Source organism: Sminthopsis crassicaudata, chromosome 5 (genome assembly GCF_048593235.1).
Source record: "Sminthopsis crassicaudata isolate SCR6 chromosome 5, ASM4859323v1, whole genome shotgun sequence".
Lineage (NCBI taxonomy): Eukaryota > Metazoa > Chordata > Mammalia > Dasyuromorphia > Dasyuridae > Sminthopsis > Sminthopsis crassicaudata.
This window is the reverse complement of record NC_133621.1, coordinates 309,056,065-309,069,040: the sequence shown is the minus strand read 5'-3', so window position 1 is coordinate 309,069,040 and position 12,976 is coordinate 309,056,065. Positions and strand designations below refer to the sequence as shown.

The 12,976-nt window shown below is 36.6% G+C and overlaps 1 protein-coding gene across 3 annotated transcripts in view; it reads left to right on the top strand.

Moving 5' to 3' along the window:
• Positions 1-12,976, top strand: part of TAFA5 (TAFA chemokine like family member 5) — a 559,022-nt gene that overhangs the window by 485,846 nt on the left and 60,200 nt on the right. For all 3 annotated transcript variants that reach the window (XM_074272069.1, XM_074272070.1, XM_074272068.1), the window contains exon 3: positions 3,497-3,624. In XM_074272069.1, coding sequence (XP_074128170.1) covers positions 3,497-3,624 — 128 coding nt within the window. The remainder of the gene's footprint in view (positions 1-3,496; positions 3,625-12,976) is intronic.

Below are 12,976 nucleotides of genomic sequence, written 5' to 3'. Positions count from 1 at the left end.
ATCTGGTATTGGAGATTTTTTTCATAGGGAGTTGATTAATAGCTTGTTCTATTTATTTTTTCTAAAATAGGACAATTTAAGCAATTTATTTCTTCTGTTAATCTAGGCAATCTATATTTTTGTAGGTATTCCTCTATTTCACTTAGATTATCAGATTTATTGGCATACAATTGGACAAAATAGCTCCTAATTATTGCTCTCATTTCCTCTTCATTGGTGGGCAGTTCACCCTTTTTCATTTTTGATAAAACAATTTGATTTTCTCTATTTAATGCAACTAAGAATCTAGAAATATAATTTTTTCCTAAGAACTGTTTTGTCTGCATCCCATAAATTTTTGTATGTTTTCTCATTATAGCCATTCTTTTTGATGAAATTATCAATTGTGTCTATGATTTATTGTTTCAGCCACTCACTCTTAGGATTATATTATTTAGTTTTCAAGTAATTTTTGGTCTATTTTTCTCTAACCCTTTATTACATGTAATTTTTATTGTATTATGATATGATCTGAAAAAAACTCTATTATTTCTGCTTTCTGCAATTGATTTTGAGATCTTTATGCCCTAATACTTGGTCAGTTTTTGTGTTAGTTGTAGGTACCATCAAGAAAAAAAATATACTCCTTTCTGCCCCATTCACATTTTTCCAAAGGTCTATCATACTTAACTTTTCTAAAATTCTATTTACCTTCTTATCTTCTTCCTTATTAATTTGGGGTTCAATTTATGTAGTTCCAATGGAACAAGGGTGAGATACCTCACTAGTATAGTTTTGCTGTCTTTTCTTCTTGCAGCTCTCAACTTCTCTTCTAGGAATGTAGATGTTATATCACTTAGTGCATATATGTTTAGTATTAATATTATTTCATTACGTAGGATACCCTTTAGCAAAATGTAGTTTCCTTCTTTATCTCTTGCTCTTTTGCTCAATTTGAGATCAGGCTCACTACCCCTGCTTCTTCTTTTTTTTTTTTTCTTCCACTTCTGCTGAAGCATAATAGATTCTGCTCCTGCCTTTTATATTTACTGTATATGTATCACTCTTTTTTATGTGTTTCCTGTAAACAACTTATTGTAGGATGCTGGCTTTTAATCCAGTCTATCTACTTCTATTTTCTGACAGAGTTCATCCCATTCACATTCACAGTTAAATGACTAATGTATCCCTTGACATCTTATTTTTCCTTATTATTTGAGGAGTTCTCTTTCTTTTCCTCCATTCCCTTCTCCCCAGTGTTTTGCTTCTGACCACCACCTCCCTCAGTCTGCTCTCCCCTTTTCCAACCCCTCACCTCTTTCTGATCCCATTCCTCTTCAACTTTTGCTCTTTCTTCTATTAGCTTCCCCCTTTCCTTTCTCTTACACCCAGTAGGGTGAGTCAAGTTTCTTTTTCAAACTAAATATATCTGATATTTTGTCTTTGAGCCAAATCTGATGGGATTAAGGTCCACACTATGCTCATCCTTCCTCCCTTCCTTCCCTCAATTGTAATAGGTCGTTTTTGTCTCTTCATGTGATGTAATTTACCCCCCATTTTACCTCCTCTTTCCTCTTCTTCCAGTATAATCAATTTCTACCTCTAATTTCATTTTTTATAGCATCACAATAAAGTCAAATTACACCTACATCCATTAAATAACCCCTAACAAAGATACAGTTCTCAAGAGTAAAGCACATCATCTTCCTCTATAGGAATGTAAACTTTTTAACCTTTAGAAAACATGTTTTCCCCCTTCTCTTTTTACCTTTCTTTGTTTCTTTTGAGTTTTGTATTTGAAAGTTAGATTTTCTGTTCAACTCTGGTCTTTTTTTCAAAAATAAATGAAAATTCCCTATTTCATTGAATATCCCTCTTTTTCCCTGAAAGATAATGCTTACTTTAGTTGGATAGTTGATTCTTGGCTGCAGTCCAAGATCATTTGTCCTCTGAAATATCATATTCCAGGTCCTTTGGTCCTCTAAGGTGAAAACTGCTAGATCCTGAGCAATCCTAATCGTGGCTCCTCAAATTTGAACTGTTTCTTTCTGGCTGCTTGCAATATTTTCTCATTGATTTGATAATTTTGAAATTTAATGACAATATTCCTTGAGTTTTCATTTGGGGTTCTCTTTCAGGAGGTGATTGGTGGATTCTTTCAATGACTATTTTACCCTCTGATTCTAGGACATCAGGACAGTTTTACTCGATGATTTCTTGGAAGATGTTATCTAGGTTCTTTTTTTCATTGTAGTTTTCAGGTAATCCAATAACTCTTAGATTGTTTCTCATGGACGTACTTTCCAGGTTGGTTGTTTTTCTGATGAGGCATTTTACATTTTTCTTGTATTTTGTGGGGGGTTAGGTTTTTTTTAATGATTCTTGATGTCTCAATAAATCATTCATTTTCCTTTGTTCAGTTCTAATTTTTTGTGAATTATTTTCTTTAGTTAGCTTTTTTACCTCCTTTTACATTTGGTCAATTGAACTTTTAATTATTTTTTTCTTCATTTCATCATTTTTCTTTTTTAGGGGGTTATTTTCTTTTTCCATTTTGCCAAATCTATTTTTAAGGAGTTTTTTTTTTCTTCCATTTTTTATCAAATCTATTTTTAAAGGAGTGATTCTCTTCAGAAGTTTCTGTTTACTTTTCCAAAGCTCTCATTTCCTTTTCCCAATTTTCTTCTAATTCTCTTTAAGAACCTCTTTGAATTTTTCCAAGAGAACTCTTATTACCCTTTGTGGCTTCATCTGGAGACATTTTGCTTTTAGTGTCCTCAGGGTTTGAGATTTGTTCTTTCCTATCTCCATAAAAGCTATCTATGATCAGAGCTCTTTTTGCTATTTTGCTCATTTTAAAACATTAAGATATGCTCTTAGGGCAAAGGGGAGATTGTTTCAAGCTTCCTCTAAAGGTGACAGTGGTTTCACACTGTCCTGAGGCTGGTGCTACAGGATTCCCTCTTGTGCTGGGTGGGCAATGCTGTGGCTAAATCCCGCTTGTTATGCTAGGGTTCAGGGATTCACTACTTGACTTCTATAGTTGCATTGGAAGTCTCACAGCTAGTCTGCTGATCCATTGGCTTCTGAACCAGGACAGAATAGCCAATGCTGCTGTATTTTGGTTAAGTGACTTCAAGGAGATTTGCCTGATGTGTGGAGGCCACTCTGCCCTGCATTGCCCTGTGCTGTATCTATGCTGGGCTTCCTCTGCCCCCTGCATGATTAAAACAAACCTTTCCTGAAATTCTTACAAAATATCTTCTGCTGGAAATTTGTTACACTCCAAATATTTGTAGGTTCTGTCACTCCAAAACTTATTCAGAGACACAATCTGCTTTTGATTCTGAGGGAAGTCAGGAAGACTTCAGACAAAGACCTGTCCACTCTCCACCATCTTGGCACCACATCACTTTGCTATTTTGCTTGGAAAGTCGATGTGAAAAAAAAAAAATTAATCACAAATCAACATAGAAAAGCTTATTGGTGTTCAACACCTCTGTTTTCTCTTCCACAGCACGAATCATAAAAACCAAGCAGTGGTGTGACATGCTTCCCTGTTTAGAAGGAGAAGGCTGCGACTTGTTAATCAATAGATCAGGCTGGACCTGCACCCAGCCTGGAGGACGGATAAAGACGACCACGGTAAGTTGGCTTCTCGTGAGTTTTGGCTGTCTTCTGTCCCAGACTTGATTCTCATGCGGGAAGGACCCAAGGGGGCAGTTGCTCATGTGAGTTTTAAATTGAACATCAGTAGTAAGGAAAATTTAAAAAAAATCTATGATGACCTAGTTGACATTCCTTTCTTTCCTTTCACAAGGCCAAAAGGCCAGTTCTCAATGTCCATTCCTCAGACTCCTGAGTCTGTTTTCTGCCTTCTTAGTCCCTTTGACAAAAAGGAGTTAGGGCCTTTATTACACTCTCACTTCATTTAGAAAGTACCTGTTTCAAATTAATGCTATCTATCTATCTATCTAAAACGTGATCACATGAGTGTGTGTATATTCAAAATTCTCATAATGCTACTTAATTCATTTTTCTTGAACTGAAACACTCTCCCCTCCTTTCAGACGGGAAACATAAATTTGTTTTTATAAAAAAAAATGAATCACTTATGATCTACCAGAGGGAGAAAGATGAACTGAAAGAATTGTGACCCATGTTTACGTCCCTTCCACTCCTTCACATTTTTAACCTGTCCTAAGCATTCCCTCACCTCTCATGGTCATATTCTGGACCATGGGCAGCTTTGAGGGTCTACAGAACTTCTACATCCCAATGTCAGGCTAATGGGAAAGCCCAGGAAGAGAGTCATGGGTGATGAGAACAGGGATGGGTTATTGAATTGACTTGTCTACCAAAACCTCTCTGTGTCAAGTAAGTTTTTAAATGGAATTATTTAATCCAGAATTCCTCCTGCTCATGATAGTTTTAAGTTTCAGATTCTCAAACCTAAAGCTGACTTCCTTGTGAGAGGCAAAAACACTGATTTGTACACCAGTCCTTGATAGAGTTTGCTCAATTAGCTGTGTTTCTTATTAAAGTAGACACAAAAAGTGGCTGAGCCAGATGCCAGGAATTTTTACTGTCCATAATAGAATGGAAAGGGTACTTTTTATAGCAATTTCCATAGCAATTTTTCCCAATATTTTTTTTCAGAGCCAAGCATTTATATATTGTAAGGTTTGTTGGCCATATAATTTTTACAATTTGCTGAAGGTTCTACGGCCTCCCATTTAGAGTTAGAGACTCATCCCACTTGGATTATATCCTAAATTAGTTTAGAAATTCTAAAAAATAGAAAATAAAAAATAAAGCAAAACAAAATTAAGTTACTGTGCCTTCAGAGGCAATGAACACTTTTCTTTTTCCTTCTCTTTTTCTTTCTTCTATTCCCTCATTCTGTTTGCCATCTCTTTCTTTTGTCTTTCTATTTTCTTCTCCTTCTTTTCTTCCTTTCGTTCTTGTTCCACATGAAAAACAATACGATGAATGGTCTGATCTCTGGACTTGTCATCATAAGACCTTGGTTGAACTTGAACACTTATATTATATGCCTCTGGGCAAATAATTTAATGCTTCCAGATTTCTGATTTCTAGTCTGTAAAATGGGACTAAGACTAGTTCAGCAATGTTTATTGGGTCTCCTTAGGATTTAGATTTGAAACAAGTAAGTTCCTGAGCACAAGGAACTATATTCTCCTAATGCAACAATCTTGACATTCCTTCCTCATAAAGCACTTTGTAAAACCTAAAGCACTAGAGTAACAGAAGTTGTTATTGTCTATCTGTGGAGGATATATACATGTGTCTATACATATATTTCTGTACTTCTTAATGTAGGGATATGTATTTACGTATAAATGTGTGTGTCTATAAAGCATGTACCTATAGGTAAGATAAAATCATTAAGATATAAAATCAAGGATTTTAGGGTACTTTTATTGGGAGCAATTTCACTGGTCCATGTGGTATCTTTGGATCACTTGATCTTATTAATGTACTTTGTCTCATCCTTAAATGGCTTCTGAGAATGTTCTGCAGAGATTCTGGGGCTCTTATTACCATCCTGACTATTTGAAAGTTTAGTTTGTCACAAGAAAAGAATGTACTTTTTGAGCAGGTCTGTTTTACTGTTTGGACAATCCTGACATGATCACTGACTCATGTAAGTCTGATTTCAGGTTATAAAGATTTTAATAATTTCAGTATTATTGGGAGTATAGTGTCAAGTCTGGGGGATTATAAGGCAACAGCAAGCCTTCCTTAGAAATGGATTCTGATGCAGAAAAAAATTTCTGCTTCAAATTTCTCAAATAAAATTCCAATATGCAAGGTTTATAAAATACAAAAAAAAAAAAAAAAAAAAAAAAAAAAGGAACCATTCCTCAGGTGGCCAATGGTCAAAAGATATGAACAATCATTTCTCAGAAGAAAAATAAACTACCCATAAGCTTCCCAAAAATATTCCAAGTCTCTAATAATAAGAAAAATCCTAATCAAAGCAATTCTTAAAGTCCTGCCATAGACTTCAAAGTGACAAACAATGTAAAAGACATATGTGCATATGTGCAAAAATAATCATTGTGAAACATTTTGTTGTAGTAAAGAAAATAAACATAGGAGGGTGACCAACAATTGGGGAATGAACGACAAAGGATTGTATATATGTTAATGGAATTATATCATACGTAATAAGGAACAAGGTGGATTCATAAAAGCCTGGCAAGACTTGAATGAGTTGATGTAGAATAGTGAGCCAAAACAATTTACAATAACTTCGTAAGAACAAACAATTTTGACAGTCAATTTGTTTGAAAACTCTTCAGTGATGACATAGTAAAAAGAATTGGTGGACACTTGTCCTACATCATTTTTTTCTCTAAAATTATTCTAAAAGAACTATAATTTTTTTTTTCCCATTTAGTGAGGATTCTACTACAAAGGGCCAGCTTTCAGCCTGAACATTCAATACTGGCTGGTTGGTAAAGAGAATTCCTTTGATAGCTTAACACCAAAAGAGTCCTAATAAGAAACAGAGATTTGATCATCTCTAAGAAGATTGTGTTTTCAAATCCCACTTTGTAGTACACCAAATATCCATAGCCCTTAATGCTAACCCCAGCTACTACTCAAAGGGAAAAAAATAGAATTGTTCTTCTTTTGTTTCTTCAAGAGACTTACTAAAATGCATATGTACAGAGTATATAGTATGGCCCCTGCCCTCAGGCAGCTCACAGTTAGGAGAACAAAGAAAAGACTAAACCAAAATGTGTCAATCTGGGAATCAGAGGTTTCATTAATGTCTATCTAACTCCCCTTCATATTGACTGATATTCTTCATTCAGAGCTGAACCCTTGTCCGTCCTTCCTTCCTTCCTCCCTCCCTCCCTCTTTTCCTTCCTTCCTCCCTCCCTCCCTCTTTTCCTTCCTTCCTTCCTTGTCCTCAAGAAGATTACCTTCTAATAAGGAAAAACAAACAAACAAACAACAACAACAAATAAAAAAGATTCAGAAACTGAATTAGGGAGGAGGAGAGAATAGACATATTGAAACTTAGTTTGAAAGTTCCTGGATAAACTGAAATGAGCAGAAAACTCACCTATCCAGAGTTTAGGATCCAAAAAATGAAGCCCAGAATGTTACTGAAGGAAGGTAATGAAGAATGTGGTTGAAATACAGGCAACATAATTTGGAAATAGCAATGTTATCTTGCTTGTCACACCTCTTAAGAGTGTACTACCAATGACCCTCCCTTGGAGCCTCTTCTCTTTCTGTACTTTCTCTTTGTGACTTCACCAATTGCTCACAAATCTCTCTCCAGTCAACTCTATCTTTTTGAGTCTCAGTTCTGTATTACCAGATGCTTTTTTTTTGACATGTCAAACTGTATGTATCAAACTTACTCTGACCAAAACTAAACTATCAGAAGATTGAAAAGCTAAGAAGGGGCTAAGTTTTGAGGGATTTTTAATTCCAAATAGTGTATTTTCTATTTGCTTCTAGAGACAGTAGGGAGCCACTGGAGTTTATTGACGAGGGGAGCAACATAATTCAACCTGTCCTTTAGGAAAATCATTTGGCTGGCTGCATGGAAAAAGAATAGAAAGACAATTGAAGCAGACTGTCCACCAGCAGATTATTGTAATAGTTCAGTTGTAAGGTGATGAAGACCAGAACCAAAGTGATAGCAGTGTCAGAGGAGAGAGGTAGATATAGTCAAGGAATGTTACAGAGACAAAATCTGGAGGACTTGGTAGCAGATTCAGTATTCAGAGGGGGCTAAAGTTAAAGGAGAGTGAGGAACCTCGGGTGATTTCTAGATTGTGGAGTAGAGGGATTTGAAGACTGCTATTGCCCAAGATAGAAGGGGCTCTTCTGTCTCTGTCTCTTTTGTCTCTCTGGCTCTGTGTGTGTGTATTCTTTCTCTCTGCACTCTTTCTTTCTCTCTCTCCTTACCTCCCCCTCCTCATTTCTTTTTCCTCTCTCCCCCTCTTCTCCTCTTTCGAATTACAAATTCTGTTTTTAAATTAACCTATTTTGATCCCTCCAATTAGTAGTGTCCTACCACGAAACTACCTTGTATTTAACCCTTTTCTATCTATATACATTTATTTTCATTATAGTTGTTATTTAGCTATGTGTACACATACATGGGGCACCTAGCAGTGTAGGGAATAAAGTGCTGAGCCCACAATCAAGAAGACTAATTTTCCTGAGTTCAATTCTGGCTTCAGATACTTCCTAACTCTCTGATCTTGGATAAATCACTTAACTTTACCTCAATTCCTCATCTGTAAATGAGCTAGAGAAAGAAATGGCAAATCATTCCAATATCTTAGCCAAGAAAATCCCCAAATTGGGTCACACAGAGTCAGACATGATTCAAAAGACTCAAAACCAACACATACACCATGGACACACACGTACATATATACATACATTCATACTTATTTAAATTCACACATTGTTTTTAGAATATAAAATCCTTTGAAGTAGGGATTGTTTCATTCTTATACTTGTATTGGTACTTGGAAAACAATAAATATTTAAGAAGTTCTTCATACTTGGCAAAACATTCAAGCAAACTGGTGATCATTCTTCTTGAACCCACCTTAAAATGTCCTTTGGTTGACATATATGACCTTCATCACTGAGCCATGCTCTGAAGTCTTTCTAGATAAAAAAATCACAAGGTCCTTGTGAAAGGACTTTGGGAATTATCTAGTTCCATCTTCCCCTTCTATAGATAGTAGTTAAGAGAGCTAAGAGTCTCATGATCTTTCCAGAGCTCAAAAAATTACTTACCCCTTAGGGTCAGCTTCCCATGGCAGACTTCAAGGATAACTGCATCAGAAAAACATAAACAGGGTGCTCCATATTGGTTAAAATCAAAAGTTTTTATAAAATGGAAAAACTTCTGAGGGCTTTGTAAAGGGGTTACAATCAGTGGTTTCCTCACTTCCCCAAAAAGTTGAAAGAATAACTAATTAGAGGCTCCCCCACATTCAAACTTAAGAGTTTATTATTATTGTTCAAGAGGAAGTTCATAAACAAATAAGGGAGAAGATGCCCCTTGGATTTTCAGAGATTATTTTTTCCCAGCAAACTGTATATATGCTATCAATGATCCATCACTCCATAATTGTTGCTTAATGAATTCCTTTTTCTTCACAATGTACTTCCAGTGCCTGAAGCCATGCCGAACAGTCATGCGTTGGTTCTTTGGGAACTAACCTTTCTAAACCTCTGTGGTTTTACTTCTAAATTAGCTGAAGTGGGAAATTAAGGTGCCTGAAGATGCTAAGAGAGAGCTCACAGTGGATAAAAGGTGTAATTACTCTGACACAGAGCTCACTGCTTAGCTAGTAAAATTTACTAAGTCTTGAGCCTCGCCCAGGGATACAACTCTCTTAATCGAGTTTACTTACCTACGCCTGAACTCAGCATTCCTCCCCATTAGTGCAGATGACACATGGCTTGATTCAGAACAGTTGTTGGGTCCATACTTGGAGGGAAAGTGGAAGTGTGGCTGGAATTTCAATGAAGACCTTTTACTCCTATCCCATCATTACCAACATGCAATTAGAAAGCATGATGTAGAACTGTTTTCTACTATTTGATTATTGATTACCTGGGAAGCCATTGCCTAGGAGACTCACTCTATGGCCAGGAAGAGAACTGAGGACCAGGGAAGTGAAACCCACGTCAAGAAAGTTCAATTCAACTGACCTTGCTTTAATACTTAATTATAATCAAGATGCTATATACTAAACCATGAGTATAGGATAGGGGCAAGAACTTGGCTTGTGATTTTCTTGTTATAAGGAGTTCCCAGGTAAGGGAACCCAATCTACCAATGCCACTTAACATCTTTTCTACAACTTAGAGCCTTGAAAATTTTTCTCTTAGAGAAGTAAAGTCATTCACCCTGTAAATACCCGGGCGGTTGGAACTAAGCCAGAACATACTGTTTTCCAGGACAGTTCTCTTTCTATGACCCCATACTGCTCCATGGGGATATAGAGATAAAACAGCCCTTCAACTCAAGGTACTTATATTTTACCAGCAAGATATCACATGCACATGAATGGAGAAATACAAAATATGTACCAAAAAAAGGAGAATATGAATGACTAAATTAAGGAATATCTTGTATAGACAGCACTATCTGAGCTGTGCAAGGATTCTGTGAGACAGAAGTACAAACTCCAGGCTTGGGACAAAGTATTGCAAAAGTACAGAAAATGGGGAGAGTGGAAATGCCTTCTTCAGAAAACATCTAGTCTTGTCAGACTGAAATGGAGAGCAAATAAAAATATGAAGATTTGAATGATAGCTAGGATGCAGATAGTGAGGAATTTTGAATACTGGGCCCAATGCAATCCATTTCATTCTTCCCTCAAAATGTCATCTTTTTCTTTTTCTCTCTTTCCTTTCACCCCTCCCTCCATCCTTGGTTTTTTTTTTTTTTTTCTCTCTGACTCTTCCTTCCTTTTCCCTCCCAGCATCCTTCCTTCCTTAAATCTCTCTTACTCTTTTCAGCTCTGTCTCTTGCTGTCTCTTCTTCTTTCCCTTTCTTCCTCTCCCTTCCTCTCTTTCACATCCCAGGCCCATTTGGGTTCTCAAGTCATGTCTTTCTTCCTTGATGATACCATGACTAACATTCTTCTCTTTTTCACTCCCATAGCTTTTCTCCTAGAAGTTAAGCTCTAATTTTATGGCTATACTCTATAGAGAGAGTGATATCATGGAAAAATTACTCTGGGGCCTGTGTTTAGGGCCACTACCATCATTTTCATGTGACCTTAGAAAAGTCATGGAATCTCAGATCTGAAAAGACCAGAGATCATTTGATTTAGTCCATTGTTAGGCAGAAATCCCTTCCACAATATTCCCAGCAAATAGCCATTTGGCCTTTGGCCTTCAGTGAGAGAAAACACGCTGTTTCCTCAGCAATCCCATTTCATTCTAGGAGACCTCAGATGTTTAGGAGTCTATTCCTGATATTAATCCTCAACAAAATTTCTGCTCTCTAGAACCAAGCAGAAAGTAAATAATAATAATAATAATAATAATAATAATAATAATAATAATAAAATAATAATAACCAATTGCTTAGCATAACTGGACCCCAAATTTTTCATCTGCAAAATTAGTGTCATAATATTAGCACTATACCTCAAAGAATCTCCAGGAATGTGTTATTCATTATTTTAAATATTATATGAACTTGACAAATATCCATAGTTAAGAACATTTCCTTACATAAATAACAGGAAAAAAATAATTGTATATAGCACCACAAATCTCGCACTTTTTTATTTAGGAAACAATTGTTCCATATAGTCTATAAGCTTTGCAGCCAGTTAACAGATTTTTCTCTTTTTCATCTGTGAAATGAAGCGCTCAGACTCAATGGCTTGGACATCCTTCCGGTTCTCCTTCTGTATTCTACCATTTTCTTCTGACCATCCTTTTCTATAGCCAATCCTAGACAACCAGCCTCACAAAGCATGACCTCAAAGGCCTTCTCCATAATGATTGACTCATCTTCTATGTGGCACTCATAACTGAACCCAATAAATCCTGGCAATCATAGGACAGCATAATGATCACTTTCATACTCCTGGATACTATGCCTAATTATTAAAGGAGTTTTATTGTTGTATAGTCATTTAAGTCATGTCCAATTCTCCTTGTCTCCATTTGGGATTTTTTGCCAAAAATTATTGAAGTAATTTTCCATTTCCTTCTTCAGGTCATTTTACAGATGAGAAACTGAAGGAAACAAATTAAGTGAGGTTATATTTGAAGTCAAGAATATGAGACTTTTGACTCTAGACCTGACACTCTATCCACTGTACCATCTAGCATTTCAGTGTTTAGGAGTGGCAAATTTTTCAGATGTTCTTAATTCTCCAAAGAATAGAATTTTGGAGAACACATCTGCTCTATTGATGAACATGGGAGAATTCCTTTTAGAGTGGGATATTGGATAAAAATGAGAATGGATGAGAGGAGAAGGCATAAGAGGAATGAGAGAGTGGCCTTCAAGTGTTTGAAGGACTATCATGTTTAAGAGGATTAACCTTGTTCTCCTTAGCCCTGCAGGGCAGAAGAGGGATCAGTGGAAAGTAGCTATCCAGGTAGATTTAGGTGAGTTATAAAACACAGGCATATCTACCCATATAAGTACAACTTTCTAATAATCGGAGCTGTCCAAGGTAGCACAGATTTTCTTGCATAGGACTGTTTACCTTTCATTGGAATTAGATGCTGGTTCACCCACTCTGTGGAATCTTGTAGAGAGAAGTCATTCTCATTCAGGGAGGAATCTGTGCCCTCTCCTGTCTCTTCTGGCTCTGAGATTCTATGATTCGGTATTTCAAAACAATGAACATGTTCATTCAGAACCCTGCAACTTTCTTAACTACTAAGAGCCCCTCTCATGCTGAGGATTGAAGGCTTCTTGTATTTGCAAATTGCTTTAAACTATAGGTGAAGTCAGTTCTTACAGACCTTGATTAGGGCTCTGGATATAGTAGGTTCTGGACAGAGCTGTGCTAAGAAATCCTTATGTACCTCAAGGGCCTTTCTGGGCCACAGTGCTTTGTGCAAAATGGAACTGTATGACAACACAATCTCCAAAGTTCACCTTGACTACAATATTCTCTTACTCTCTAACATGGCATGGTAATGATCCCTAGAACCAAGGCTCCTGGTGACATGGAGATGGTGAGAATTCCTCCAAATTAGAGAGAACAGAATGATGGGAGACTGCTGCAGAGAGAGTTCCCGAGACTGACCAACCCTCCCCAAAATCATTACAGGTAGCAGGACTTGTAGTTGAGCATTAGGAGAAAAAGTGGGACGTACCAATCTCTGCATTTTCTATCTTACTGAGTAAGGCTGACATACAGACATATTTATTTGTTTGTCAGTTTACACACACACACACACACACACACACACACACACACACACACACACACAC